Source organism: Myotis davidii, unplaced genomic scaffold (assembly GCF_000327345.1).
Source record: "Myotis davidii unplaced genomic scaffold, ASM32734v1 scaffold1427, whole genome shotgun sequence".
Classification (NCBI taxonomy): Eukaryota; Metazoa; Chordata; class Mammalia; order Chiroptera; family Vespertilionidae; genus Myotis; species Myotis davidii.
In genome coordinates, this window is record NW_006298040.1 from 38042 (window position 1) to 65024 (window position 26983).

At 42.3% G+C, this 26983-nt stretch overlaps 1 protein-coding gene across 1 annotated transcript in view; it reads right to left on the bottom strand.

Annotated features, from left to right (window-relative positions):
- The window catches only part of LOC102762121 (nesprin-1-like), a 254153-nt gene that overhangs the window by 36108 nt on the left and 191062 nt on the right, over nucleotides 1-26983 (bottom strand). The window contains exons 58-73 of the mRNA XM_015570483.1: nucleotides 26179-26340; nucleotides 24370-24534; nucleotides 19796-19968; nucleotides 18330-18483; nucleotides 17309-17452; nucleotides 15436-15600; nucleotides 11467-11784; nucleotides 10376-10531; nucleotides 10072-10242; nucleotides 9079-9405; nucleotides 8389-8541; nucleotides 7920-8087; nucleotides 5861-6037; nucleotides 4250-4396; nucleotides 1357-1482; nucleotides 7-135 (exon numbers count right to left, since the gene is read on the bottom strand). Of these exons, the coding sequence (XP_015425969.1) occupies nucleotides 7-135; nucleotides 1357-1482; nucleotides 4250-4396; nucleotides 5861-6037; nucleotides 7920-8087; nucleotides 8389-8541; nucleotides 9079-9405; nucleotides 10072-10242; nucleotides 10376-10531; nucleotides 11467-11784; nucleotides 15436-15600; nucleotides 17309-17452; nucleotides 18330-18483; nucleotides 19796-19968; nucleotides 24370-24534; nucleotides 26179-26340 (2835 nt within the window). The remainder of the gene's footprint in view (nucleotides 1-6; nucleotides 136-1356; nucleotides 1483-4249; nucleotides 4397-5860; nucleotides 6038-7919; nucleotides 8088-8388; nucleotides 8542-9078; nucleotides 9406-10071; nucleotides 10243-10375; nucleotides 10532-11466; nucleotides 11785-15435; nucleotides 15601-17308; nucleotides 17453-18329; nucleotides 18484-19795; nucleotides 19969-24369; nucleotides 24535-26178; nucleotides 26341-26983) is intronic.

A 26983-nucleotide genomic window follows, 5' to 3' on the forward strand; every position in this document is an offset into this window, starting at 1 on the left:
TTCCGCGTGTCTCCGCCTCATATTCTGCAGTTGCTGGTCGGCGTCCTGGAGGTAAATCCACAGCTCAGCCTTCATGTGCTTGATCTCCTCCCAGCCCTGAGTTAAGGTCTGAGCCTGGGCGAGCCTTTGTTCGATCTTGAGGGAACACAGAGACAAAAGTCAGCGCTAGCAGAGGGAGGCATTTATGTCCAGTGAATCGGAGGTGCGATTCCTCAGCCTGTCCATGCACACGGGCCACTACACATGCATGCACACACACACTCTGCTATCCATCCACAAAGGATTCTTTCTTTGCTTCAAGAAAAGCAGATGTTTCTTTTTATACTTCGGTTTTCTAAGGACTTTTCATGTATAAGACATGCCATATAATTTCCAGCAGTATCATGAGACTTTAAGAAGTTTTAACAATCTATTAAGTTGCCCTAATGGTTTTTCGCATTTGGCGTTTTCAACACCTGAATAACTCGCAAATTCAAGCTTGGGGTTAACGAGAAAAGACAAATTATTCTCTATTATACATTTTTTGTTAATTCTTATAAAACACTGAGTTATTAATGTTTTAAATATATTTTTAGATCTGCTTCACTGCCTTTTGAAACCATATAATTTATTTCAATAAATCATTTCTGTGAAAACATATAAATTACTGTATTTTCATTAGGATTAAAGACAGAGTTGGTTTGAAAATATAATATAAAAGAGAGAAACCTTCATTATTTTGAGACATTTCTTGCTTTGGGTGATTTTACTGTCCTATAAATATTTATATATTAAAAACCTAAACCAAGTCCTATTTTTCTTTTAAACCCAAAAGTATTAAAGAGGTTAAGGCACATGACCCTGTGCTGCCATCTGTCTGTTGTGGAGAGTACTGCTAATTCATCACAGCATTTTCCACTGAGCCCAGAGGCAGCTCCAGAATCCTTCCCAACACCACGCTCAGCCACTGCCAATGGCTTAGAAGGCCTTTGCCAGCCCTAACATAAAGCAAGGGGCAGGAACACACACCCTCCATATTAAGTGTTACCCAAAGAAAAAGATGGAAAGGAGAAAACAAAACAAACAAACAATGAGTGGAAAAATAGGAAGAGAATGGTAATCAAGGAAAAAAAAGAAGTGGAATCAAGTACTAATAATTAGCAGGCCCATGGGCCTAGATGTTTCAGGTCCAACTCAGTGGCACTGGGAACAGAGTGTGCTCATTTTTCTGTGACTTAGTTGAAATTCAAATATCTATTCATTATAATCACCATAGGAGATTTACAGCAAGAATGACTCAAGGAAATATTTTCTTTAAACTTCTCACCCAACGTTCAAACAAGAGAACAGACAAATCCAATGGCTTCCACGCCTTACCATCTGCTCTGTTTGTTGAATGTCTTTTGCCGTGGTTTTCACTGAGGAGTTTGACAAGTCGCACATGGAGCAGAGGAGGTCCAAGTAGGTCCTGGCCTGCTTCTGCAAAGCTCTGAAGTGCTTCACCTTAAACAGACACACTTGTCAGACTGGAAGACACGCAGGCCATCCCTACACAGCACATCTCTGTGCCATTTGTGTTACCTTGTTGACATTTCAAAAATAATTTTGCTATGTTCAGTACATACAACCTTTGTTGTAAATAGCATGTATTAGTAATTCTCAGGAAGAATTCAAAACACACCGGCAGGGATCCTTTGCCCGTCACTTGCTTTTCATTGTGTTGAAGCTGGTACGGTCTGGTAAAAGGAAACACCCAGGAAACTCCTATATTTTTTCCTGCTTCTCAGCTCACATTCTAAGTGTTCTCTGTTTCAGAGAAAGAACCGTTACTCTAGCCTGCTTCTTAGCATGTTTTCACAGAGTGTGGAGACATACAGGGGGAAGAAAGGTCATTGTGCACCTGTAGGCTTCATTGGAGTTTGGGGAAAATTAGATGGCTGGGCTCTTTCTTTCTGCAGAAAGTTCGAGAAAGGCATTTCCCGGTGGATCATTACTCTATACACATGGACATGGAGAAATGTGTCTTTTTGAAGATAGTCGGGTATGTAGGCTCTGTTTTAGATCACAGGCATAAAGCAGTACATGAAACAAAACCTTTGTTCCCACGGAGCTTAGATTCCTATGAGAGGGGCAGGCAGGGACCAGAAGGGTGGCCGGTTGTTGACCACTGCAGATGAGAAGTGCTGATGGTCTGAAGGAGGTGGTGGGAGTAGAGGCTCTGAGAAGTGCTTCTCACTCCGTGTATTGATAATTTGGGCGGGTAGCATTGACTACGGAAACATTTGGTGATTTTCCAAAATCATAGCCAGTAATGAAGCCCAATTTTTTCAGTCCTGCCTTTTCCTCAGAATTACATGGATTGCTAAACACAACATTCTTATGTAGATATCCTATCCTATATAATAAAAGCATAATATACAAATAGACCAAACAGCGGAACGATCGGTCGCTATGATGCACACTGACCACCAGGGGGCAGACACTCAATGCAGGTGCTGTCCCCTGGTGGTCAGTGTGATCCCACAGCACCACTCAGCCAGAACCCGGGCTCATAGCTGGGGAGCGCAGTGGCTTTGGCAGGAGCTTCTCCTGCCTCCGCTGAAGGTGAGCAGTAAAGAGTGAGGGGTCCCAGACTGCGAGAGCCCCAGACTGAGAGAGGGATGTCTAACTGCTGGTATAGGTCCAATCCCTGCGGTCTAAGCCAGTAGGAGGACATGCCCCGAGGGGTCCCGGACTGTGAGAGGGTGCAGGCTGGGCTGAGGGACGCCCCCCTCCAGTGCACAAATCTTGTGCACCGGGCCTCTAGCAATAAATATAAGTCCATTTCCCATTAAGTCAAAAGTAGCACCTAAATTTTTAGCCAGTGTACAAACTGACTGGCATTTCACTTCTGGTGAGTATTGGTATCGTTAGTCACCCCACTACGTACCTGTGACCCAGAAAAAGTTACCAGTCCCAAAGAGCTTTTGGAAATGAGAAGAGAATAAGGTACCAGATTTTGAATTTTGTAAATATATTTACTTTAGAAAGAATAACAATTAAGATTTATATAGTTGACCTGACTCCAAATGCCTTGGGAGCAGCTTATAGATTGTCAGTAACAAAACAATTGCCAAAGATTTTTGCTAAAATTAATTTTAAGGGGAGTAAAAAAAAATAAAGGGCAAATCTGATAGTACTTTTTTTCCATTCCCCAAATTCACATGTCATGCCTTATAAAAAAAATCAATGGTATTCTTAATGAAATCAAATCAGTGTGCCACTTTTGTATGGTCGTGGGGGGATAAAACCATTACATGTCTATTGTTTACCATGTGGGAGACACTGGGCACACACCATGCATCCTGGGACCTTGACCAAAATGCCACCATAGCCTATCAAAGCCTGACCCCAGTCTCACACCATCCAAAGTCGTCATATTGGCAGTAGTGGAACTTTCCAGTCACATCTCCGAGCGAGCCACTGGCTAGAGTCAAACTCAGACCTTATTTCTACCGGCATACCTTGCAGATACTGCAAATTCAGGAAAGTGAGTATTGCAAGAAAGTGAATTACACAAGTTGTTTGGTTTCCAGTTTACCTGATTTTACCTGATACTATAGTCTAATAAGTAAGCAATAGTATTATGTTTAAAATATGTACACTCCTTAACTAAATATAAATAAACTTTATTGCTAAAAAATGCCAACCATTGCCCTGGCTGGTTTTGTTCAGTGGTTAGAGCATTGGCCTATTGACAAAAGGGTCTCAGGTTCTATTTTTGGTCACATACCTGAGTGCAGGCTCAATCCCAGACTCTCACACATTAATGTTTCTCTCTCTCTCTCTCTCTCTCTCCCTCCCTCCCTCCCTCCCTCTCTTCACAAAGGTACAGAAAAGTTGCAAGTACAATACAACAACATGTCCCCCCTGAATCATCTGAGATCCCTCCCTCCTTTCTCTCTCTCTCCTCTTTCTCCCCTCTCCTCCCTCCCTTTCACTCTCTCTGAAAAGCAATGGAAAAAATATCCATTTTTCAGAGATTAAAAAAAAAAGCTAACTATCATCTGAGTCTTCAGTGAGTCAATCTTCTTGCTGGAGGAGGTTGTACCTTCAATTTGTAAAAGCGCATTATCTCCGAGGCCCAGATAGCACAGTCCCATAAAACGAGGTATGCCTGTACTTGGTATCCCCAGCAGCCAGCACAGTTTGGCACATAATGAGCACTTAACATGTTTCTATTGAATGTCTGAATGAATCACATCACATAACAAACTTCAGGAGTCAGTACCTGCTTCACGGCTTCTGCCCTGCTCAGAGGTGGGTGCGGGCTTGGCTTTAAATCAGGTTGGATGGCAGAAAGCCAGGCCTGGCATTGCTGCAGCGTGTCTTGGCGACTGACATGCCTCTGCAATTCATGTTCCAAACTCTGGTACACCTGCAACAGAACAGTTGTGCGCAGCTGTGAGAGCTGTCTCATACGCCTGCCCACCTCCCTGGGATCAAAGGAAACACATCCACCAGTCCACGGAAATGGACCCCCTCCCCCAGAACCCCCCAGTACCATACACATATCAACCGAGTTTTCATATGTTCCAAAGGTGGCAAAGCACAATTGCCATCCCCAGTTTACTTCCCAAACCACACATTACGATATAAATCCTGACCAGGGAAAGAACGTGGGCAAGTTCATAGAACTGTAAGGCGTGTTAGGATACGTAAAATCACTGAGGTAGATTGTCAAACAAAAATTAGAGGGTTTTTAGCTTCTCCATTATGGTATACAAATTGCAGTTTTTGTTTAAGCTAGAAACTAAAAGTAAAAATAAAAGGCCATGTCATGAAAAGATAAACAACATTTCTCTAACTGAAATGCTGGGTGAAATCTGTTGATTCCCTAGACTTGGGAATTCACCTTCCAAAAGTTAACTAAAAAGAAGAATAAAGTAATCCAACAAATAATTGTAGGTGATGACAAAGGAGGAAAAAGGAGTGAGACAAGGTTAGATGGGGCAGAGGATCCAATCAGTGATTTAGAGAGCAAGATTATAGCCTGGCTGCTGTAGGTCAGTTGGTTGAGGGTCAACCCATGCACAGGGATGTTGTAGGTTCGATTCCTGGTCTGGGTTCAATACCCAGTAGGGGGCATGCAGGAGGCACCTGACCCATGTTTCTTTCTCATAAATGTTTCTCTCTCTCTCTCTCCCTCTTCCTTTAAGCAGAGAAACAAAAAGAAAAAAAGAATTTAAAAAATGAGTAAAGTCTAAGAGATCTACGGGACAGCATCAAGTGCAACAACATCTGCACTGTAGGGGTACCAGAAGGAAAATGAAAGGGATCAGGAACCTGTTTGAATAAATAAATAATGGCTGAAAATTTCCCTAAGCTGGTATACTTAATCTTTGTTAAAAGGGCAATTCTTACTCATCTTAATCTTATTTCTATAACCTTAGAGATTCCATTTTAGCATAACTAACTTATGCTAAATATAACTATATTAAAATATAACTCAAAATTGGTACTTGTCCTTTTTATTATTTTATGAATGCATAAAAATATTAGAGTAGAATTTAGGCTGCATAGAGTTAAAAAAAATTCTTCTGGAAATTATTTTAGTGTTATAGACTGGCAACTTAGAAAAAATATTGGTGATTGTCAAATAAAAAAACAAACAAAAGTTAAATAAATTTGACATTAATTCATGGAATAAAAGGATTAGGAGAAAGCAAATGTCTGAAAGCAAGAAGTTCTGTGTCCACAGAGCCTGAAATCTATGCTCCTTTCGGGACATGCACCAGAACCATCCCGAAGGCTGAAGCATCTAAACTATTTTACAACCCTCTGGACTGCACAGGCTTCCTCCTGGCTTCACGGTCACTCCAGGCCGAACTGTGGTGCTCACCCGCTGGGCGGTGCTGCAGATGGCAGAGTAGCTGTCCCTTGTGCCCTGCAGATGCGCCTGCACGTGTTGTGTAAGTTTCGCTTGGAGGTGCTCTGCACACTGGCTGAGCAAAGTGTCGCCTTTAGCTTTCAGGTTGTTCAGACGGTCCTCAAAGCCGGCAATTTCTTCCATTATTGCCTACAAGATAGGAACAGAGTTCTTGCAATTCCACTATTAGTCTTTAAATAACCTATTTACTAAGCAGAAGGCCTAAGAGGAAAATTTCACTGTTTAATGATATTTTTTAAAGAGTTTGCAATTTACCTTGATTACCATATAGCAAATGAAAAAAAAAAAAGTACGTTTCAGGAATCCTTCAATAGGAAGAGTTGGCAAAAATAATAGATTAAGTGATGATGAAGTAACCTTTCAGCTAGTTCATGGCTGATCTCAGCTAGAGAGATACCTGCTCCCTAGTATTATTAACAGATAAAGGATGTTTATAAATCTTTCAGCTCTATCAATTATAATTCTGGTATAATTTCTTCCTAAAATCTAATTACTATTTAATTTACTAATATCCAATTTCTCTAATAATATGATATCTGATTTATATAATAATCTAACAGCTAATGATTAATTTACATAATATCTAGTTTACATAACATAATATTTATATTAATGAAAATAACATTTACCACTTACCACTTATTAAGTACTTGCTATAGTCCAGGAACTATGTCGAAGTCCTCAGAAGTGTGTATTATTGTCATTGCTTTTCAGATGAGGAGACTGACGCACAGGGAGATTTTTTAACGCACTCAAGGTCACACAACTAGTGAATGGCAGAGCCCCAGGCTTGGGACCCACTCTGCCTGACCTTGGCTCATCCACCTCTATCCCCATGTGTTCTCTAGTGAGTTTTCTCATGGATGACTTAGAGAAGAGGAAGCAGCTTTTCCAATCAGGGTTTAATATCCTCACTGCTAAATGGTACCAATAACTAGTGACACATTCAGCACCAGGTGCCCGGGGTTGACACATCAGTATCTCTAAGGGAAACCTAGTGGTCCCCTCAGCAGCCTGGGGTCCATCACTTCATCCAATGGTGCTGCGTGAATGGTTCTTGTCTACACCATATTTTAATGAGCCATTGTGTCTTTGAGTTAGAAGAGAGTCACTGCATCATGAGGCTATTCGGGGTGTGTTCTCAGTGCCTACTAGAATATATCATATAGTTAGTTTTCTATCCATATTTACTGTTCTCCTACAGACAGGGATCCTGAAGCCCATAGGCATTAATGGCTTTCTTTGACACATCATAACTAAAATTCAGTTTCTTATTAAGGTCAGCAAGTTGCTCCATTAAATTGTGACCATATGACATCTGTCATCTGGCAGGTGGAATTACTAAAAATGCATATGAATGAAAATAAGAATGCCTCCTATCAGCACCATTTGTGGTTTACAAAAGTTTTCACAGACATTATCTCCTGTGATGCCCTCAACAGCTATGTGATGGGGCTGGTATCACTATCGCCCTTTACAGAGGAGAAGGAGGAGACTCAGAAGTGTGTACCTGGTACCTGTACAACTTTGTTAACCAGTGTCACCCCAATAAATTCAGTAAAAAGGGGAAGAAGAGGAGGAGGCTCAGAGAGGTTAAGTTCTCCCAGCTGAGGAGAGAGTCTGGCTGGAAGCCAGAAGCCAGACTTTCGGGTTACTCTTTCTATAACCTATAGTTGGCTGTACTTTTCTAAATTAAAGACCATCTTTCTGAAAAATTATTCCATATAGATGAAATTCTGCAATAGGAAACTATTAGCTGGGAAAAAATGCTAGTGTGTTCAGAGTTGAATGCCAGGATTCAGCTACTATCGAGTCAATTAAATATTGAATTCAACTGTTCTCAATTATCAGAGGTTCTTGGAACTCAGACCTGATTCTTTAACTACAATCATATAATCCTGAAATGCACGCACGCATGCACACGCACACACACACACACACACACACACACACACGGGCAAGGCTGTAGAAGCTGTCCTGTATTCTTCAGCTCTTTAGAGACTAGACTTACCTTGTGGTGGGCCAGTTGCTGGGTGATTGTCTCTAGGCTGCTTGTGTCCATGAGGTCGGGGGCCACCAGCCTGCCGGACATCTGCAGCAGCCACTTTTCCACCTCCTGAAGCTCACTGTTGTAGTCTTCATGGTCTTTGACCTTCACCTCAAGACTGTGAACATGCTCCTGTGAAGCCAAGTGCCCATTAGAGTTGACTTTCAAGCCAAAAACAAAACAAAAAACACACACTCAAAACTGTTTTATATTTTGAAAAACCCAGTGCAACTCATAGGGTAGAAGGCTCATATAGCCAGCTCTAGTCTCACCACTAGGATCAGATAAAACAGAAAAAGTCATCATGCCATCCAATAAAAGAAAAGATCCTGACCCATCCCAGCCCTTACATTTTTCTGACAGAGAAAAAGGAGTCAGGACCCCCCTTCTGGCAAGTGAACATGTTCGTATTGGATTTCTGCTACCTCCCTACCTTTCCCGCGCTGCAGAGGGCCTGGTAGTCACTTTGAAGCTTAGCGATCTTATCCTTCAAAGCACCGTCCTGCACCAGGTCCAGGAGAGCATCACCTTTCTCTCTCACTGATTTCACCGATGATTCATGGGACAGCACCGTCTGTTGAAGTGACTTCAATTACAAAGAAAAAAGAGAGAACCAGCTCATCTGTGTGATCAAGGTGAACATACCCGTATGCCACATGTGAGATGATCTCCAATCAAGACCTATTTTACAAGTCTATGATTGTTAAACACGAAAGGAAATAGGTTTCTTTACGGCTAATATAGCTTTTAATTTTTATATACTAATTTGAGAGAGAGAGAGAGAAAGAGAGAGAGAGAGAGAGAGAGTGAGAGAGAGAGAGAGAGAGAAACGTCAATTTGTTGCTCCACTTATTTCTGCATTCATTGATTGCTTCTTATAAGTGAGAATAGCTTTCCACTTATTGATACAACCTTTGACTACCAGGCAAATGTGGTTCCCGGATGGAAATAGAACTTTTGTGTAGTGTATCTGGCCACAAAAATCTACATCACTCTCCCCCAGTAGAACAGACATGTTACAAACGTTTTCCACCTGCCACTACGGGACACACAGGAATCTTCTCCCACCCACTCAGTCCCCATAGGCAACTCCTGCAACTGTCAGTGAGTAACAACACACTACCTTGTACTTAGATAACTGAGCCTTTTTCTCATATAATTCCATTTTGGGCTCCTCAGGAACATGCAGGATTTCTTGGTATTCGGCGATCCACTGAGTAAGTGCTTTATATTTATCCGAGAATTCCTTTGCTAAATGAAGGCCTTTCTCCAGGGTCATGTGCTCCTTCCGAACAGTGCTGGTCAGCTCGTTCAATTGCTCCACGTGACCATGGATCTTGCTTCTTAAAGCGTCTGCCTCACTGTCCTCCAGGTATGCCAGAGCCCTTTCTCCTTTCTCCCGGGCCGACTTCAGCAAACTGTGGCCTTTCTCCATGTCTTTTAGCAGGCCCTGAGAGAGAGAGAGAGAGAGAAAGAAAGAGAGGGGAGGAAACAAATACTGGCTTAATACAAGGAAAAGCAACTTGAATTTCATAGTAACATGGACATTTTAACCTTATTTCATTCCTTTTAAAGAAAAGGTGTACAAACCCCATTCTCGAGTCCACTATTGCCCCTTAGAAAAGTGTTTGGAGTTTCTAACCAGTTTTGACATGCCAGGAATCAGGAATCCTCTTTTATTTACATCAATATAGGTTTTAAAATGTCTTAATCAATAGATCATTTCCAAATCAGTGCTTCAAGATAGGACTGGGTGTTTATCTTATCCTTAGTAATAATCCTAAAGATCTGAGTTAAAGCTATTAACGCATGGTGCCATCAATTTGAGATAAATTTCTGGTCTTAAATTTTTAAAGTGTTAGACTGGAATTTAGTTAAGAATTTCGTGAGCAGCCATGTCCAAGTCATTCAGGTGAGATCCCATCACCAATAAATGAAAGTCTGCTTTGGGCCTTGAAGAGATAAGAACATAGTACTTCAGTGAAATGATGAGCCAAGAGCCACCCAACACACCGGGCAGGGATAAGCACGTGTCTCCCAACAGCTACATGAGAGAATGGAGCAGCTCAGTGAAAGAAGGCAGGTTGGGAGACAAGTCTGATGTTGCCATGCCTACCTCCAGCATCTTCATCTTTTTCCCCATCATCGCCTTATCTACTTTATCAATTTTGGCAGCCGCATTCTTAAAGTTTTTATGAGTCGAGCTGTACCAATGAGAATAGGAGCTTAGAGATGACTCAGCTTCCTCCAAACTCTGGATCTCTTCCTCCAGGAATTTTATTTGTTCCTTTGAAAAGAAGAAACAAAATGGAACTGTGAGTTCAAGACCCGCGCCAGTGCCCTTTGTGATACGTGTGCATCTTCCCCGGAAGGTAGGGAGTGGAAGGAGGAAACCAGCAGCGGGCGGCCCACTCTCTCACCAGCACTTGGAGAAGAAGGGCCTGGTATCTGGACGTCAGCTGGGTGGCCTGGCAGCCCAGCCGGCTGCTCACGCGGCGCTCGTCCATGATCTCCTGGGCTCTGGCTCCCACGTCCTCCACTTCGTCTCTGTAGGTGGTGATCTCTTCGTGCCACTTCTGAAATGACATCAATATTGCAGGGAAAGGTTTCATCTTAGTAAGCATTGTTGAGGAAGACAAATATAGGTACCTTCTTAATAGGAAATGATTCCAATGTACATTTAGAATATATTTATTCTGAGATATAATTTTGAAAATATGTACTTAACCTTCATAAGAAAAGTGTACTACAACAATGTGATAAAAAGTACACACTCTTGATTTAGGCACTTTTCTGTATGTATTACACTTCAGTTCAAGAAATATATAAAATTGTACATAGACACAACTGTATTAATTGGGAATGATTCCACTGTATGCTTAGAATATACTTATTCTGAGATGTAATTTTGAAAATGTGTCATATATAACTTTCATGAAAAATATAATAACATGATAAAAGCTATACTCTGAGTTTAAGTACTTCTCTGTATATATTACACTTCCGCTCAAAATTGCTAAAGCAGAGTGGCATACATTTTTATATCTTCTGCTGTACGTGGACACATTTTAAAATAGATGAATAATGAAAAACATCCTGAAGGCCTACGCATTATTTTGATAATGTGCACCAGATTTGCATAAAAATCAGAATAAAACTAAATACCAAGTATTATTTCAATGCACTATATTGGAATAACTTCATATCAGAAACATAAAGTTAAATGGATTGCAATACTAGCATTTATATGTCTTTACAAAGCAAGGTAATAGGGCGTGAGGAACAGATATAAAATATTTCATTAAGTTATATTTCATTAAAGACTCATTTAGGACTCTATTCATAATTGGTGTTAGAATGCCCCATTGTAATTTACATTAACTTTCTTTTCAAGCAGAAGATTTTGCAAAATCTAAACCTGGGACGGAAAAGAAGTGACTACATATCTTCATGAAACCCGCTCTGCGAAGCAACTGCTACTTCGAGCCAGATCAGGAACCTGCGCACGTACCTTCATCTGATGTAACTGCGCCTCCTTGGCTGCCCGGTTGGACTGACAACCAGCCCGGAGACTCACTTTCTCCTCCAGGGCTCGCAGCCACCCGTCCACCTGCTGGAACTTCTGTTCCATCAGCCTCAGCTTGTTGACGACATTATTGAACTGCGTCCGGGTCTCGGACAGTCTCTGCTGGTGAGCCTGCCACTCCTGCCGGAGAGACTCCAACAGCCGGTCCTCCGTCTGGGGGAGGCCCGAGGGGATCACTTCCTCTCGGGTGTGCAGCACCGAGTTCAGCAGCGCCTGCCCCTCGGCGCAGTGCACCTGCAGCTCCTGCAGGGGAGAGGCATTCACATGGCACACCTGCACAGCCTATGGTGGCTCACCCCAGCCAACCGTGCCACCTGGAACTTCATGTCAGAAAAGAGTGATTTTATTCTGTCTTATATAAAACAGCATGTACCCAACACTAAAATTATTCCCCAAGTCCGGAGAAAGATTTGCAAATATTTCCTGTTAAGATAATAAACACACACACACACACACACACACACACACACACACAGCACACAATTAGAAATAATTATCTCAATCATCTTAGAAAGAGTTTCTGCAATTTGACTTTTCAGCTTTTAAGCAAAAACACTTGTGATTAAAGGGCTATTGTTTAAAAGAAGAACCGAGGCCTTTTACGGCTCATAATCTGTTTAAAGAGCCGTAGGCCCCTTGCTTTGATATTGAATGAAATCAGTTCTGGTTGAGACAGGAACAATGGGCCTCCTTTTTCCTGAGAAGAGACACTTTGCCAAAGCTGAGCTCTCGGGAGTGTGGTGGCCAAGAAAAGTTGGCCCAGAGGGTAACAGGGTGTGCAAATCTGGGAGGTTAGAATGGTCACACCTGCCAATGGAATGCTCCAGGTGCAAATACATTTTCCTCCACCAAAGCATAAGTGTTAATCACCCTACCAGTTCAGTATGAACCAACTCTTGAAGAGCATAAACTATAATTTATAGAAAGAAAATCTAATATTTTAAAAGATATTGGCAAGACAATATTATATACTTGTATTTCTTATGTTTCAAGAATCAACACAGATACTTGATCTGATCAACTAAAGCTGAAAGGAGCCATGTCAAAACTCACCATGTGTGTTAAAAGTACTGAAATATTTAGTTAAAATACAGGATTACAAAAATATTTCATATCAGTTCAAACCATTTGAAGTTTCTGATATCCTGTGGGATTGGGCCTAAACCGCAGTCGGACATCCCCCGAGGGGTCCCAGATTGGAGAGGGTGCAGGCTGGGCTGAGGGACACCCCCAACCCCCGCCCCAGTGCATGAATTTCATGCACCGGGCCTCTAGTATTTTGTATCAGTTCAAACCATTTAAAATTGCTGATATATGACTATTTTTACATAAAAAAATAGCACTCTCATTTGGTATAAACAAATGGATAAATTTTTCTTTAGCTAAGATCTCACTTTAAGAATGTCATAATGTGAACACATAGATGGAAGAAAACAATATGGTGAAATATTAAAACAGTTACAAACACAGACATTTTATTCCAAAGTTCTCAAAATATTTTAAAAGTTAATTTTGTACTTTCAATCTCCCTCTTTAATTCAGGAGTTGGCAAGCTTTCTTGGTAAAGGGCTGGATAGTAAATATTTCAGGCTTTATTGGGCCATACAGTCTTTGCCATCATAGCTCAGAAGTAGCAACAGATGGTACATAAATTAATGGGTGTGGCTGTGTTCCAGTAAAACTTTATTTTAAATACAGACAAGTGGCTCTGGGCTGTCGTTTATGCATCCTTGCCTTAAGTTATTAATCTTCCCAACATATCACTCATTCCATATGTTATAGCTGTTCTTGCTATTATACAAATCATCACTGCGTTATATAAATTCTTATATGTCCCATATCTTAAGTCTTCATTCTGAGGGGAAAAATATGGCCCAATAGTTTAAAAGTCTGTATGTTCTAACGGCCTTTGGCTTATACAAAAGTTTGTGAATTTGGTCCGCACTGCTGGCCGAGCCCACACCACCGGGCAGGTTGTAGGACATCTAGATCCTGAAGACGGTCTGCTGGACAGTCTGAACATCACAATCCTCCACCACCTTTTTCTGCCACTATCACCTTACCCCCTTTTCAACATTTGTGATGACTCAAAATAAGACAATGTAAGAATTAATGCATGGCAAACCGAGCGGTGGGAGTTGGGTTTGGGCCACATTATTATTGACCAAAGGGAAGCATTTCCTTCCGACCGGAACAAGAGAAACATCTGCTGGTGAGAAGGAACTTATTGGCCCAGTTCCCACACAGAAGCCTAGAGAGCTCAGCATTTGCTTTTGCCAAGTGTCTGGAGAGAAGTGCAGAGAGGGGTTATTCAGCAAAAACACGGTCAGCTCTCCTAAAATAAATTACACCAGCTAAACCTGGCAGACCCACTATCCTGCTACTTTAAAACAGAATGGATGTGATCCTTAAAAAATGAATGAAATCATGACTTCTACTATATATTATTTCAGGAATGAAACACCATTTAAGTATTTTCCCCCTATCTCACGTAACAACTCTGTGGAAAAAACTGAGTCAAAGAAGTTTCCTCTTGCCAAAGTCACTCTGTCAAGTCTCACCAAGGATAATAGTCCAAACTTCCTAATCCCAACCTTGTGTTCCTACGACACTCCCTGAGACCTCTTGAAATAGCCAGGAATTAAATTTAATTAATTAATTAATTTAAAAAATATTTTTATTGAATTCGGGGAAAGGGAGAGGGAGAGAAACATCAATGGCCAGAGAGAGAACCATTGATTGCCTAGCTCCTGCATGCCCCAACACCAGAAACAGAGCCTGCAACCCGGGCACCTGGCCCTGACCGGAAATCAAACTGTGACCTCCTGGTTCATAGGTCGACGCTCAACCACTGAGCCATGGCAGCCGGGCAAAATAGCCAGGAATTTTAAATGCCAGTAATAGCCATCGCAGTCCCTGCCTTTTCTACCTGTACGAGCTGTAGGCGCATCTTGCCCAACCCTGAACCAATTCTGATGAGGGCTGGCAGCATGCCAGTAAGTTCCAACACAAAGAGGACAGGGTATGGAGCTGTCTCATTGGCCTTTCCTCATTCTCCACGGTGTATGCTTAGCAGCCCCTTCTTGAGACACCTCTCAACCCCTCCCTCTCTCTCTGGGTAAGATTAAAGGCCTCTTTGATGCTCCCCGGGGGTTCCTTGCTTTACTTCATTACGGCCCTTATCATGTTGTTTATAATGACCTACCAATGAGTCTGCATTTCTCACTAGATTATAGTGCCTTGAAGGCAGCAATAGTATTTTAATAATTTTTACCTGCAGTAGCCAGCCAAGTGTCTGTACTATATTAGATAGTCAATTAATGCTGAATGGTAAATAAGTAAAGTGGTTAGGATCACTTTCCCACCAGGTCTGCCATCTCGCCCTGAATCACAGACTATTGCCTGGGCACCAGCACTTTCTCTAGATCCTCTAATTTCTTCTTCTGGGACTCTGACCTTGAACCTAAATCCTCAGCAATGGAGATATTGGTTGAAACCAGATGGTGCCACCACTTTGACTTTAAAAAGTATCACATTCTATTGGCTCCAGATGCAGCATACCATATCTAAATGAATCCTTTAAGACACAACGGGCAGGTGAGCCAGTCAACACTGTAAGTTAGACCATTAGCCAACCCTGCCAGGGGCCACCATCACAGCTGAACAAATTCCTCCAGCCCCAGTCTTGCTGGGTTTAAATCACCTGCTACATGATATCAACTAGCATATACTACTGAAGTTCCAGAATGTTCTAGATCAGACTTTTCTAGAGTGTCATTTTAATATGTATCAGCTATGTATAGGATTCAAGGTCATGTCAACTTCTCATTGCTTAAAAGAATAATTCCATATTCAGAATGAAAGTGATTTGTTTTAAGATATAACAAACCTTACCTGAAGATCCCGCAATGTGGTTTCATGAGTATGGGTATCACCTTCAAGAAGTGAGTATCGTTCCAGCTTTTCTTGTTCTTGCTCCAGCCAAACTTCAAATGCCTTGAGGTCTCTCTGATACTCTTGGTGCAGGCGAACTAGTTTTTCAGACTTCGTTACTGCTTCCTATCATTAGCATTTAACATGAGTAAAATGGGAATACAATACATACTACATGCAATTTCAATGGACTGTAAGAATCCTCTGTTGGAATTTTAGAAAATCATGATTATTAGATCATTGGAATATGGTTTTCTAGAAGAATGAAGTTTCAAGATTTATATTAAAATATTTAAAAATAATATTAGGATTAAAAGAAGTTTTAAACATCATTTTGTTAACTTCCTGATCTCTGAACTCCTTATGAAGGGTAGCATCAACATGCCAAAAAAATGAATTAACTTTACTTGTCATAAAAATATTTTTGCACCAAGCTGGTTTGGCTCAGCGGATAGAGCGTCAGCCTGTGGACTGAAGGGTCCCGAGTTCGATTCTAGTCAAGAGCACATGCCCGGGTGGCAGGTTCGATCTTGAGTGGGGGGCATACAGGAGGCAGCCTATCAGTGAATCTCATCATTGATGTTTTTATCTCTCTCTCACTCTTGCTTCCTCTCTGAAATCAATGAAAATATTTAAAAAATAATATACTTTTGCTTATGAAGAAAACTGAAATTCTTTTTTAAAAAAATATATTTTATTGACTTTTTAAAGAGAGGAGGGGAGAGGGATAGAGAGTTAGAAACATTGATGAGAGAGAAACATTGATCAGCTGCCTCCTGCACACCCTCTACTGGGGATGTGCCTGCAACCAAGGTACATGCCTTTCACCGGAATCAAACCTGGGACCCTTTAGTCCACAGGCCGATGCTCTATCCACTGAGCCAAACTGGTTAGGGCTGAAATTCTTATTTATTATTTTAAGTAAGAATTTGAACTCACTATGGACTGATTTTCCCATGTACTTTATCTAATAAAGTAAGATGTGCTGTGAAAGTTACTTTTATTTTATGTGTGAGGCCTAAATGAAGAACAATATTATTGATGCAGATTCCTTGCTTTAGAAAACTCTCAGTACCAGCCACACTAAGGCATTTATAAATCTTTATTATAATGCTGTTCAAAATTTTTCTTTTCTAAAAAATATATATTTTTATTGATTTCAGAGAATAAGGGAGAAGGAGAGAAATAGAAACATCAATGATGACAGAAAATCATTGATAGGCTGCCTCCTTCATACTCCCTACTGGGGATCAAGCCTGAAACTCAGGCATGTGCCCTGACCGGGAATCGAACCAGGACCTCCTGGTTCATAAATCAACACTCAATCACTGAGTCATGCTGACCAGGCCGAAATTTTTCTTAAATTGGTAAATATCTAGGAATTCTTATTTGAGAAATATTTTCTTTCAGTAACGTTGATAGTTTCTTTTTTGTTTTTCCAGTAGTTTATTTAAAGTATTAAAGTTGCCGAACTGGTTTGGCTCAGTGGATAGAGCGTCGGCCTGCAGACTGAAGGGTCCCGGGTTCGATTCTGGTCAAGGGCATGTATCTGGTTGTGGGCACATCCCCACTGTGGGCGTGCAGGAGGCAGCTGATTGATCTCCCTCATCGATGTTTCTAACTCTCCATCCCTCTCCCTTCTTCTCTGTAAAAAATCAATAAAACATATTTAAAAAAATAATAAAGTATTAAAGTTTATTTTGCTATCTGCTATATAATTTTCTTCTATCCACTTCCACAAATCCATCATTTTCAAAAGTAAATGAGTCTGTAAGTAAGCACAGCTCCAAACAGTCCTACTCCAGTGAGTCTACATGGAACAGGTTACCTGTACCTTGGCTCTCTCCTTGACGGCTCTATATCGTTCCTGCAGATCCTGGAGCTCTAACTGGGTGACATAGTGCTCCGTCATGCCAGCTCCTTTGACTTCAATGGTTTCCAGCAAGCTGCTGTGACTCAGCACTTCTTCATTTAATAACTAGAGAATATTTAAAACATAATAAAGGAGTTACCACATATACCATCATATCAGGGATACTGATATTAATATACTTTAAAATATATATTTTTATTGATATTAGAGAGGAAGGATGAGGAAGAGAGAGATGGAATTATCAATGATGAGAATCACTGAATGGCTGCCTCTTGCATGCCCCCGGCTGGAGATCGAGCTCGGAACCTGGGCATGTATCCTAACTGGAAATCAAACTGTGACCTTTAGGTTCAAAGGTTGATGCTCAACCATTGAACTATGCCAGTTGGGTAATATTAAGATATCTAGCTATATAGTTGACAAGTGATGTCATATTATCTATTTGTAGATAGATAGATAGATAGATAGATAGATCTATCCATCTCTATATTTGAGTGTGAGAGTGTGTGTGTGTGTGTGTGTGTGTGTGTGTGTGTGATTGTTGGAATACTACTATCTAGAAAAAAGATTTAGGAACATACCCAATATTTATCTACGTACCTATCTATTTAAAAATTTTTACCTATAGTACTGTACTAATACGAGCATTATGAAAAGTACACAAAAGTAGAACTACAAAAGTGGTAAGAAGAAAGCATTTTGTTTCCTAATAATGAGTAAGCTAAAGATATTACAAGTTGCCAAATTTTGAATAATCTGTATCATAAAACATGGGTCATCAAGATTTTCCTGGAAGAGAAACTTTTCACCCACAAACAAAAGTCTAGCTTCAGAAGCCATGTGAAATGATGGCACAAGCCCCAAATAATTTCCTTCTGTGTAAAGCCCGATCTTACCATCCGTGCCATCACATGTTTGCACGACGGAGGCATTCTGAGGAAACCCCCGAGAGAACACCTGGAACAAGAAATCCCACGCCCACCTTGGCTTTCTCGAGAGCAGCTGTCTTCTCCCGCAGTTCTGCGCACGGCCTTTCCAATTCGTTCAAGCTGGCTTCCACACTGTCCATCCAACCGGAAAACTGCCGGACGTCATCCTGGTAACTTGTCCACTTAGAGAGAGCTCCCTCCAGTTGACTGAAAGGGATGTGGAAGGACACTGTCTGTACAGAGAAGCTGGGGTGGTGTCTGCCCTGGCCACCCCACCCGCACAAGTGCACAGGGCGATCAGGAAGGGATAGGCTTGGGCCGGCTTATCAAAGCTGGGTACCTGGCAAACACAGTTTCAGGAGGCTAGGACAGTGCAGTTCAGGACCCCAGGCAGAAAGTGGGGCTGGATATCAAACCTGGAGTCAGTACTCTGGTCCCAGGAGATGCTGGGAGCACCTTTAGGGCACAGCAGGGAGAGATCCCCTGAGTGAGACTTTTATGGAGCCAAGCAAGACTCCGGGCAGGGAGAGAACCAATACTTAACTCCATCAATGTGAGCAGGATGTTCAGGGGAGAGGGAAGAGGAATTAATAAAAGAAGGAAGAACCGAGCAAGAACAAGCATGGCAACTATCTAACATGAGATTTAAAATCAGAGAATTACAGTGGGAAAGTAGGGGAACATTTCCTGAATTAATCTAATTATTAAAACCTAATTGTTTCTCTTTCATATATATGAAGTACTTCCTTCTCTCAATATGGGGATTATGTTTTTAACTCCCTTGATCATTTGTGCCTCATTTTACTGCTCTGCTTTGTAGTGAACCCAGGTGTACCCCGGGCCACCCCACTGCAGCACACTGACCATAGACTCCTCATCGCCTGCTCCATGCCCTCTGGGCCAGAGAGCACACTCTGGTCCCTGTGGCCTCTCAGCTTCAGGGCTATATAAGTAAGAAAGGCCAGGGATTGTTGTACCTGCTGCCTGCAACTGCCCTCCTGACTCCTGGGAGTTTATTTACAAACTCTCCAGCTGCCCTGTTCCTGGGTGGGGCAACTCTGAGACACATGTTCTCTCTGGCTCCCAGCACTGCAGGGCAGGATTCAGTTCCAGCTGCCCACACGCCCTTTTTTGGCTGCCTGTCCTTCCTCATTTCTCTTTCTCACCCCCTACTGGCTGATCTACCAAGGAAACTACTGGATTTTAACTAATATATCTTTACATGATGAAACATTTATCTACCTTTGCCTTCTTAAGCAGTGACAACAATAAGCAAAACATGCAGTTATAGTACACAAGGCATAGTATTGCAAATGACCTAAATGCAAGATTGTACCTGCCCGTTTCTTTTGTTCTAATAAGGAAAAAGAAAACAAAAGGAGGGAGGGATGGAGAAAGGGAGGGAGGGAGGGAGGGAGAGAGAGAGCGCCTGCCCCAGGAACACAGTGCTACTACTAGTGAGTGATGACACTGATCTTTCAGCAACGGCTTTGCAGTAGTGAGCTTTAGTTTCTCTTACCTTTTGCAACGGATGGCTGCAGACAAAAGGGAAGCCCACACATCCTTCACACTCTGCAGCTGCTGCTGAAGAGCGGGGATGCCTTCAGGAGCCGTGCTCTGCAGGACGGATTCCCCTCTGGTCACGATCATTTTCATCTGGATCTCCTTTTCCTGTTTCACTGATAATAGAGACTGTAAAAGCAAACATGGAAGTCATTTATTATTGGCATCTTTAACATTTCTGGCCTTAGATATTTCAGAGATAGAGATTCAGCATGGCAGTGGAGTAAGTGGATGCTCCACAGACACGCTCCCAGGACCAAACTAGAATTACAACTAAAATGTAAAAAAAAATCCTGAATAATCAACTGAAGACTCACTGGAGAGAACCCTGATAACCAAGGATGGAAAGTGGAGACCACATAGAGACTGGTAGGAAGCACTGAGGTGGGAAAGGGCTGGCCAGGCTCCCACAGACAGCAGCTGAAGTTCCGGAGAGATATCTCAGCTGTAGGGGGTTGCCGCTGAGAACTCTGGGGTCTAATCCCTAAGCTTGGCCCCTCAGTATAGAGCACCAGAACTGAGAAAAATGACCACAAAACATCTGGCTGTGAAAAGCAGCATGGTTGCTGTCTGTCAGGGAAAGGTGGCTGGGAATGCAGGCACCCTCTTAAAGGGGCCAATGCACAAAATTCCATGTGCAGCCATTCACCTTGTGCTCCAGCAGAGGGAGGACAGAGTGGACTGGAGCTGTGTGAGCAGAAGGCAGACACCCTGCTTTCCTGTGCTGAGTCATTCCCATATGCTGCTGAGGTCAGCTTTATCACACAGACATTTGCTATCCAGGCAGTTTTGCCTGGGGGGAAGACAGTTGACCCACCCTATTGGAAAACACCTTGCCCCACAGTCCTGGAGGTTAACTGTTATTCTCATTCTTTTAAGAGATATCTGCTATCACCACTCTTATTCAACATAGTACTGGAAGTCCTAGCCACAGCAATCAGACAAGAAGAAGAAATAAAAGATGTCCAAATTGGAAAGAAGGAAGTAAAACTGACATTATTCTCAGATGACATGATATTGTACACAGAAAACATTAAAGACTCCACCAAAAGACAACAACAAAAAATTAGGATACTTTGGAATAAACTTAACCAAGGAGGTAAAAGATTTGTACTCTGAAAACTACAGGGCATTGAAAAAAGAGATAGAGAAAGATATAAACAAGTGGAAGAATATACTGTATTTATGAATTGGTAGAATTAACATCATTAAAATGTCCATACTACCCAAAGCAATCTACAGATTCAATGCAATCTGTATTAAAATACCAATAGCATATTTCACAGATCTATAACAAATACACCCAAAATTTATATGGAACTAAAAAAGATTCTGAATAGCTATAGCAATCTTGAGAAAAAAGAGCAAAGTTGGAGTAATCACAATACCAGATATCAAGTTATACTACAAAGTCACTGTAATCAAAACAGCCTGGTACTGGCATAAGAACAGGCATATTGATCAATGGAACAGAACAGAGACCCCAGAAATTGACCCAAGCCATTACACTAAATTAATATTTGACAAAGGAGGCAAGAGGATGCAATGGAGTCAAGACAGTCTCTTCAATAAATGGTTTTGGGAAATTGGACAGATACATGCAAAAAAATTGAAATAGACTACCTACTTACACCATACCCAGGAATAAATTAAAAATGGTTAAGAGACTTAAATGTAAGTTGTGAAACTATAAAGTTCCTAAAAGAAACCATAGGCAGCAAAATCTGAGATATCTCTCGTAGCAATATGTTTACAGACACATCTCCTAGGGCAAAGGAAACTAAGGAGAAAATAAACAAATGGGACTACATCAAAATAAAAAGCTTCTGCACAGCAAAAGAAACCATCAACAAAACGAAAAGGGAGCCCACTGGTTGGGAGAACTTGTTTGGCAAAGATATATCTGATAAAGTGTTAATATTCAAAATATATAAGGAACTCATACAACTTGACAAAAGGAAGACAAACAATACAAAAAAAAATGGGCAAAGGACCTAAATAGACACTTCTCCAAAGTGGACATACAGGTGGCCAAAAGACATATGAAAAAATGTTCAAAGTCACTGATCATCTGAGGGATGAAAATTAAAACAATAATGAGGTATCACCTCCCATCTATTAGAATGACTGCCATCAACAAATCAATAAATGACAAGTGCTGGTGAGAATGTGGAGCAAAGGGAATCCTAGTACACTGCTGATGGGAACGCAGATTCCATAACAGCCATTATGGAAAACAGTATGGAGTTTTCTCAAAAAATTAAATATGGAACTGCCATTTGACCTAGTGATCCCACTTCTAGGAATATATCCTAAGAGACCCGAAGCGCCAATCACAAAGAATGTATGCACCCCTATGTTCATAGCAGCACAATTTGCAATAGCTAAGATCTGGAAACAGCCCAAGGGCCCATCAGTAGATGAGTGGATAAAAGAGCTGTGGTACATTTATACCATGGAATACTATGCAGCAGTGAAAAAGAAGAATCTTTTACTCTTTGAGACAGCATGGAAGGACCTGGAGAGTATCATGCTAAGTGAAATAAGTCAGTCAGAGAAAGACGAGTATCACATGATCCCACTCATATGTGAAAACAAAGTAACAAAATTAACTGATGAGCGGAGTGGCTCCAGAGACACGGAAGCATGGAACAGAGTGCAGAATCTCTGAGGAAAGGTGGGGGAGGGGGAGTAAGTGGGAGGTAATCAACCACGGACCTTGTATGCATATATGCATGGGAGCTGGAGGGGTCAATGGGGGAAAAAGGGAACATATGTAATACTTTCAATAATAAAGATTTTATATGTATATATATTTAGAGCTCCTGAATATTGTAGAATGATGTGCAATTGTGTTGAGCCTTGGACCTCTCAGGCTGATCAGGTGAAGGATGTGAGTCACCTGCTGGTGACTGGCAGTAAGCAATCACCTGTCACCTGCTGGTCTCCAGGGGGCCTTGATTTTGCAGCTCTTAACTCCTCTCTGAATATCCCTTCTTTCCACCAATGTTTTATTTTACTGGTTTTTGCTAAGAGAACAATAGACTACAGAGGAATTCATGAATTCTCAAAAGCCACAGGATGGAGAACTTTATAAATGTGAAGGCCTCTATCCCAACAAAGAAAGAACGGTATTTTATTTATTTCTTCATCTTTTGTTAATCCTCACCCTAGGATATTTTTCCATTGGTCTCTAGAGAGAGTGGGAGGGAGGAGGAGAGACAGAGACATCGGTGTGAAAGAGACATATCAATTGGTTGCCTCTGTATGTGCCCCCACTGGGACCAGGGATTGAGCCTGCAACTGAGGTTCATGCCCTTGGCTAGAATCAAACCCTCAACCCTTCAGTCCACGGGCCGATGCTCTATCCACTGAGCCAAATTGGCCAGGGCTATAATTTATTCTATATATTATCAATTTACGTACTTCAAGTTCTTCAAAGGCGCTCATCTTTTTATTTAACAAGAAAGTCTGAATCGAAGTTACAAAACTGGTGTTATCACCTAAAAGGCAAGCTCCTTCTCTCTCCCTAATCTGGACCTGCCAGACTCTACAGTCGGCCTCATCCGCTCACTGCCATCGTGAAGGGACTGCTGGCTCTTCTCACTCACCACACTGTTTGTTTACTCTGGCTTTTGCCCATGTGGCACCATTCTCAAGTACCAGTTTAGGTTCCCGACTTCTTGAGAAACCTGCTCTGGCTCTCACGCCCATCCCTCCTGTCTGGTTCCACTCCGCGCCTATAACCATAACCCTCTCTGCTGTTACTGCTCTCTGTGCTTCAGCCACAGGGTAAGCCTTGAGGACAAAGATGATACTTTTTCCATTTTTGAATCCTTGGTATTAAGACAGAGTTACAGTCTCCTAGAAGGCACCCAGTATATGAAGGAGAGAAGAATGAATAAAGAATCATTGTTTTGCCATAAATGGAAGATAAAGCTAATAGGTTGGGATGGGAGAGTTGATTAAATGATGTAGGCAGGCAAGTAAATTGAACAAGATGAAAAATGTCCTGCCCTATAAACTGGTTCATTGAAATATTTTCTCAGAATAGATGTGTCTGTGATGTGATTTGAAACTAGCCTCTTAACTGGCTATCGAGCAAATAGCCACATGTGGGTTATTTTATTTTGTGAAGAATTTATGTGGGAACCTGTTCCTAGTGATTCAGGAAGGCTGAGGCTAGCCCGCCCTATGTGAAAAGAGGTCCCGTGGCGGGAGTGTGACACAGCAACACCAGGCAGATGGACACTTAAGACATTTTGAGGTCCTGGCTGGATGGCTCCGTTCGCTGGAACATCATCCCACACACCAAACAGTTGTGGGTTTGATTCTTGGTCAGGGCACATACCTAGGTTGTGGTTTCAATCCCCAGTTTCGGGAGGCAACTGATTGATGTTTCTCTCTCACATTGATGCTTCTATCTCTCCTCCTAAAAATGAATAGAATATACCTACGGGGGAGGATAAAAAAATAAATTTTGAGAAAAACAAATCCTGTCCATTAGAGACATTCTCTAAAGATGCGTACCTCTAGTTTGAGCATCCTGCTGTCCAGCACGCTCTTGTCGGAGGTGGGGTGGCAATAAGACTCCAGCATGTGAACCACGTCTGTCATCCAGTCTTGCAGCTCTTTCACACCGAGGGAGAACTGGCTGTGTTCTGCAACAATTCTATCCAGTCTCGACACTTTCTCCTGGAAACGACAGACATGGGTTTCCCACTGTCCGTTCCACAGAGACCTCAGAGCCTGAAGCTACTCAAACTGGCAAGCTAGCCATTTGGTTCAAATAACTAGAATCGGCCATAGGCTCATACCCTGCACGGATAGGATGCCAATCTGCATTAATCTGAGAGATGTGTGAACTCTTTCTAAATAGTAAAGATGTGAGAATCATTGGGTCAAAAGCAGAAAAATTACCATTTACTGTCCCTAAACTTAGTTGCTATTCTTCTTGATGACAATTGTGATTTTTTTTCCAAACAGAATCAGAACAATTTCTTCCTATTGCCTCATCTGGGAGACCAATCAAAGTGGTTTCTAGCTTTCACATAATCACATTTGGGTCCGCTGATACCACATGACCTACATTGTTAGCAAGAGTTCTAAAAAAAAAATAATTATCTAAAATTGAAATTTTAAAAGTTGGGGACATAAATATGATTTTGTTCATTAATTACAAGTCATATCCAACACAGTGACGTTTATGAATATAAACTTCAGCTTTTACCTCATTCAGACGATTACAAGTCATATCCAACACAGTGACGTTTGGTTACTGTGCTTTTAACCAAGTTTGGTTACTGTGAATATAAACTTCAGCTTTTACCTCATTCAGACATCTATTGATATTTGGTATCTAAATAAATACAAAGGAATTGAAAGATGTCCTTAATGAATTCTAACTTTAGATGTGTGCCAGATTTTCTAAAGACAAAAGGAGTAACTTATTCATAGGAAAAGCGTTTGTGTAAACATAGTCTATTTACTCCAAGTCTATATTAGTGTGACTGTGTCAATGATGTTTTATTGAGGATCTAAATTAGCAGACCAGAGTGAGTCCACATTAAAATGGGGGGAAGCCAAATTAAAGAAAAGACTAACTTACAGCAGGATCCCTACATTCTAAGACCTGAAATGCAAAAGACAAATACAGGGAACAAATGTCACAAAGCACACAAAGCTTTGAGTAGGCTTGCCCCACCAAGTTCAAGACTGGTCTGCTTCTTGCCCGCTGGACGCTCTAAGCAAGATCATACTGGGGTCCCATGTATGCCTTTCTAGGCTGTTAGAAAAGAAATTTAATCAGTTAAAGAAATCAATGCCCGTTTTGAGCTCTGCTCTGTTGATTGAATTGAAAATCTCAATCAGCACATCCTTGAGTACTATGTAATGAAGATAAAAAATTTAGACAGACTTAAAAAAAGGATCCCGAACTCATTTTATTTAGTCTACAAAATTTAAACTGCTTTGAGTTCTTGTTTTTCTAAAGTAATTTGATCCAAGTTTCCTTAGGCCCCAAACTGAATGTTGCCTCATGTCGATGCACTGGGTTTTCAAACAAATGCCAGCGAAGGTGCCAAGTCAGTAGAAAGGGAATATGCTGTGCGCTGTGGAGACCGGGAAGTCTCTGCACGTCTTGGACCCTCCCTGCTCTGTTTGGACACCCACACGGAGGTGAAGCAGCACAAATAGGAGACTCGGACTGCAAGGCGGGGGGTAGACTCACAGGCCTTACTCCTGACCTGGGCTTGCACCCTGCCCACCCCCCACCCCCCACCTCTGGAGACTCCAGCTGGTGGCCTGGCCCACACTCACACACGGCACATGGGGCATTACCTTTGTCACATTGCTTAGCGCTAGGTACTGAGCGGACAGCTGCGACACTCTGTGCATAAAGCTCTTGCTGGCAGCTTGTCCTTCCCACAGCTGCTGCGCTTTCTCTTTTAGCCTGTGGAGCTGAGGCGCGTAGCAGTTTATTTCCTCAAGGACAGACTGAAAAGCACAAGCAAGTTACTAGTAAGAGGCTGGGGGACAGCACATCGCCGACGGGGGGAGCTCTGGCCCCAAGAGCACGGACATCAACACACACTGGCGAGCAATAGGGGTGCCCTGGAGGCGTGACTGTTTCCGGGCTGGACACAGCACAGGCTGCAAACACAGACAGGTCCACCTCCAGGGGCAGCTGGGCAACGCACCACCTGCCAGAAACAGGGCACGGGGACGCGCGGTCTCAGACAGCGTCATGGAGTTCCGGGGGCTCGCGGGCACCTGGACACAGGGATGTGCACAGGACGGGGAGCATGCGCACAGGACGGGGAGCATGCGCACAGGACGGGGAGCATGCGCACAGGACGGGGAGCATGCGCACAGGACGGGGAGCATGCGCACAGGACGGGGAGCATGCGCACAGGACGGGGAGCATGCGCACAGGACGGGGAGCATGCGCACAGGACGGGGAGCATGCGCACAGGACGGGGAGCATGCGCACAGGACGGGGAGCATGCGCACAGGACGGGGAGCATGCGCACAGGACGGGGAGCATGCGCACAGGACGGGGAGCATGCGCACAGGACGGGGAGCATGCGCACAGGACGGGGAGCATGCGCACAGGACGGGGAGCATGCGCACAGGACGGGGAGCA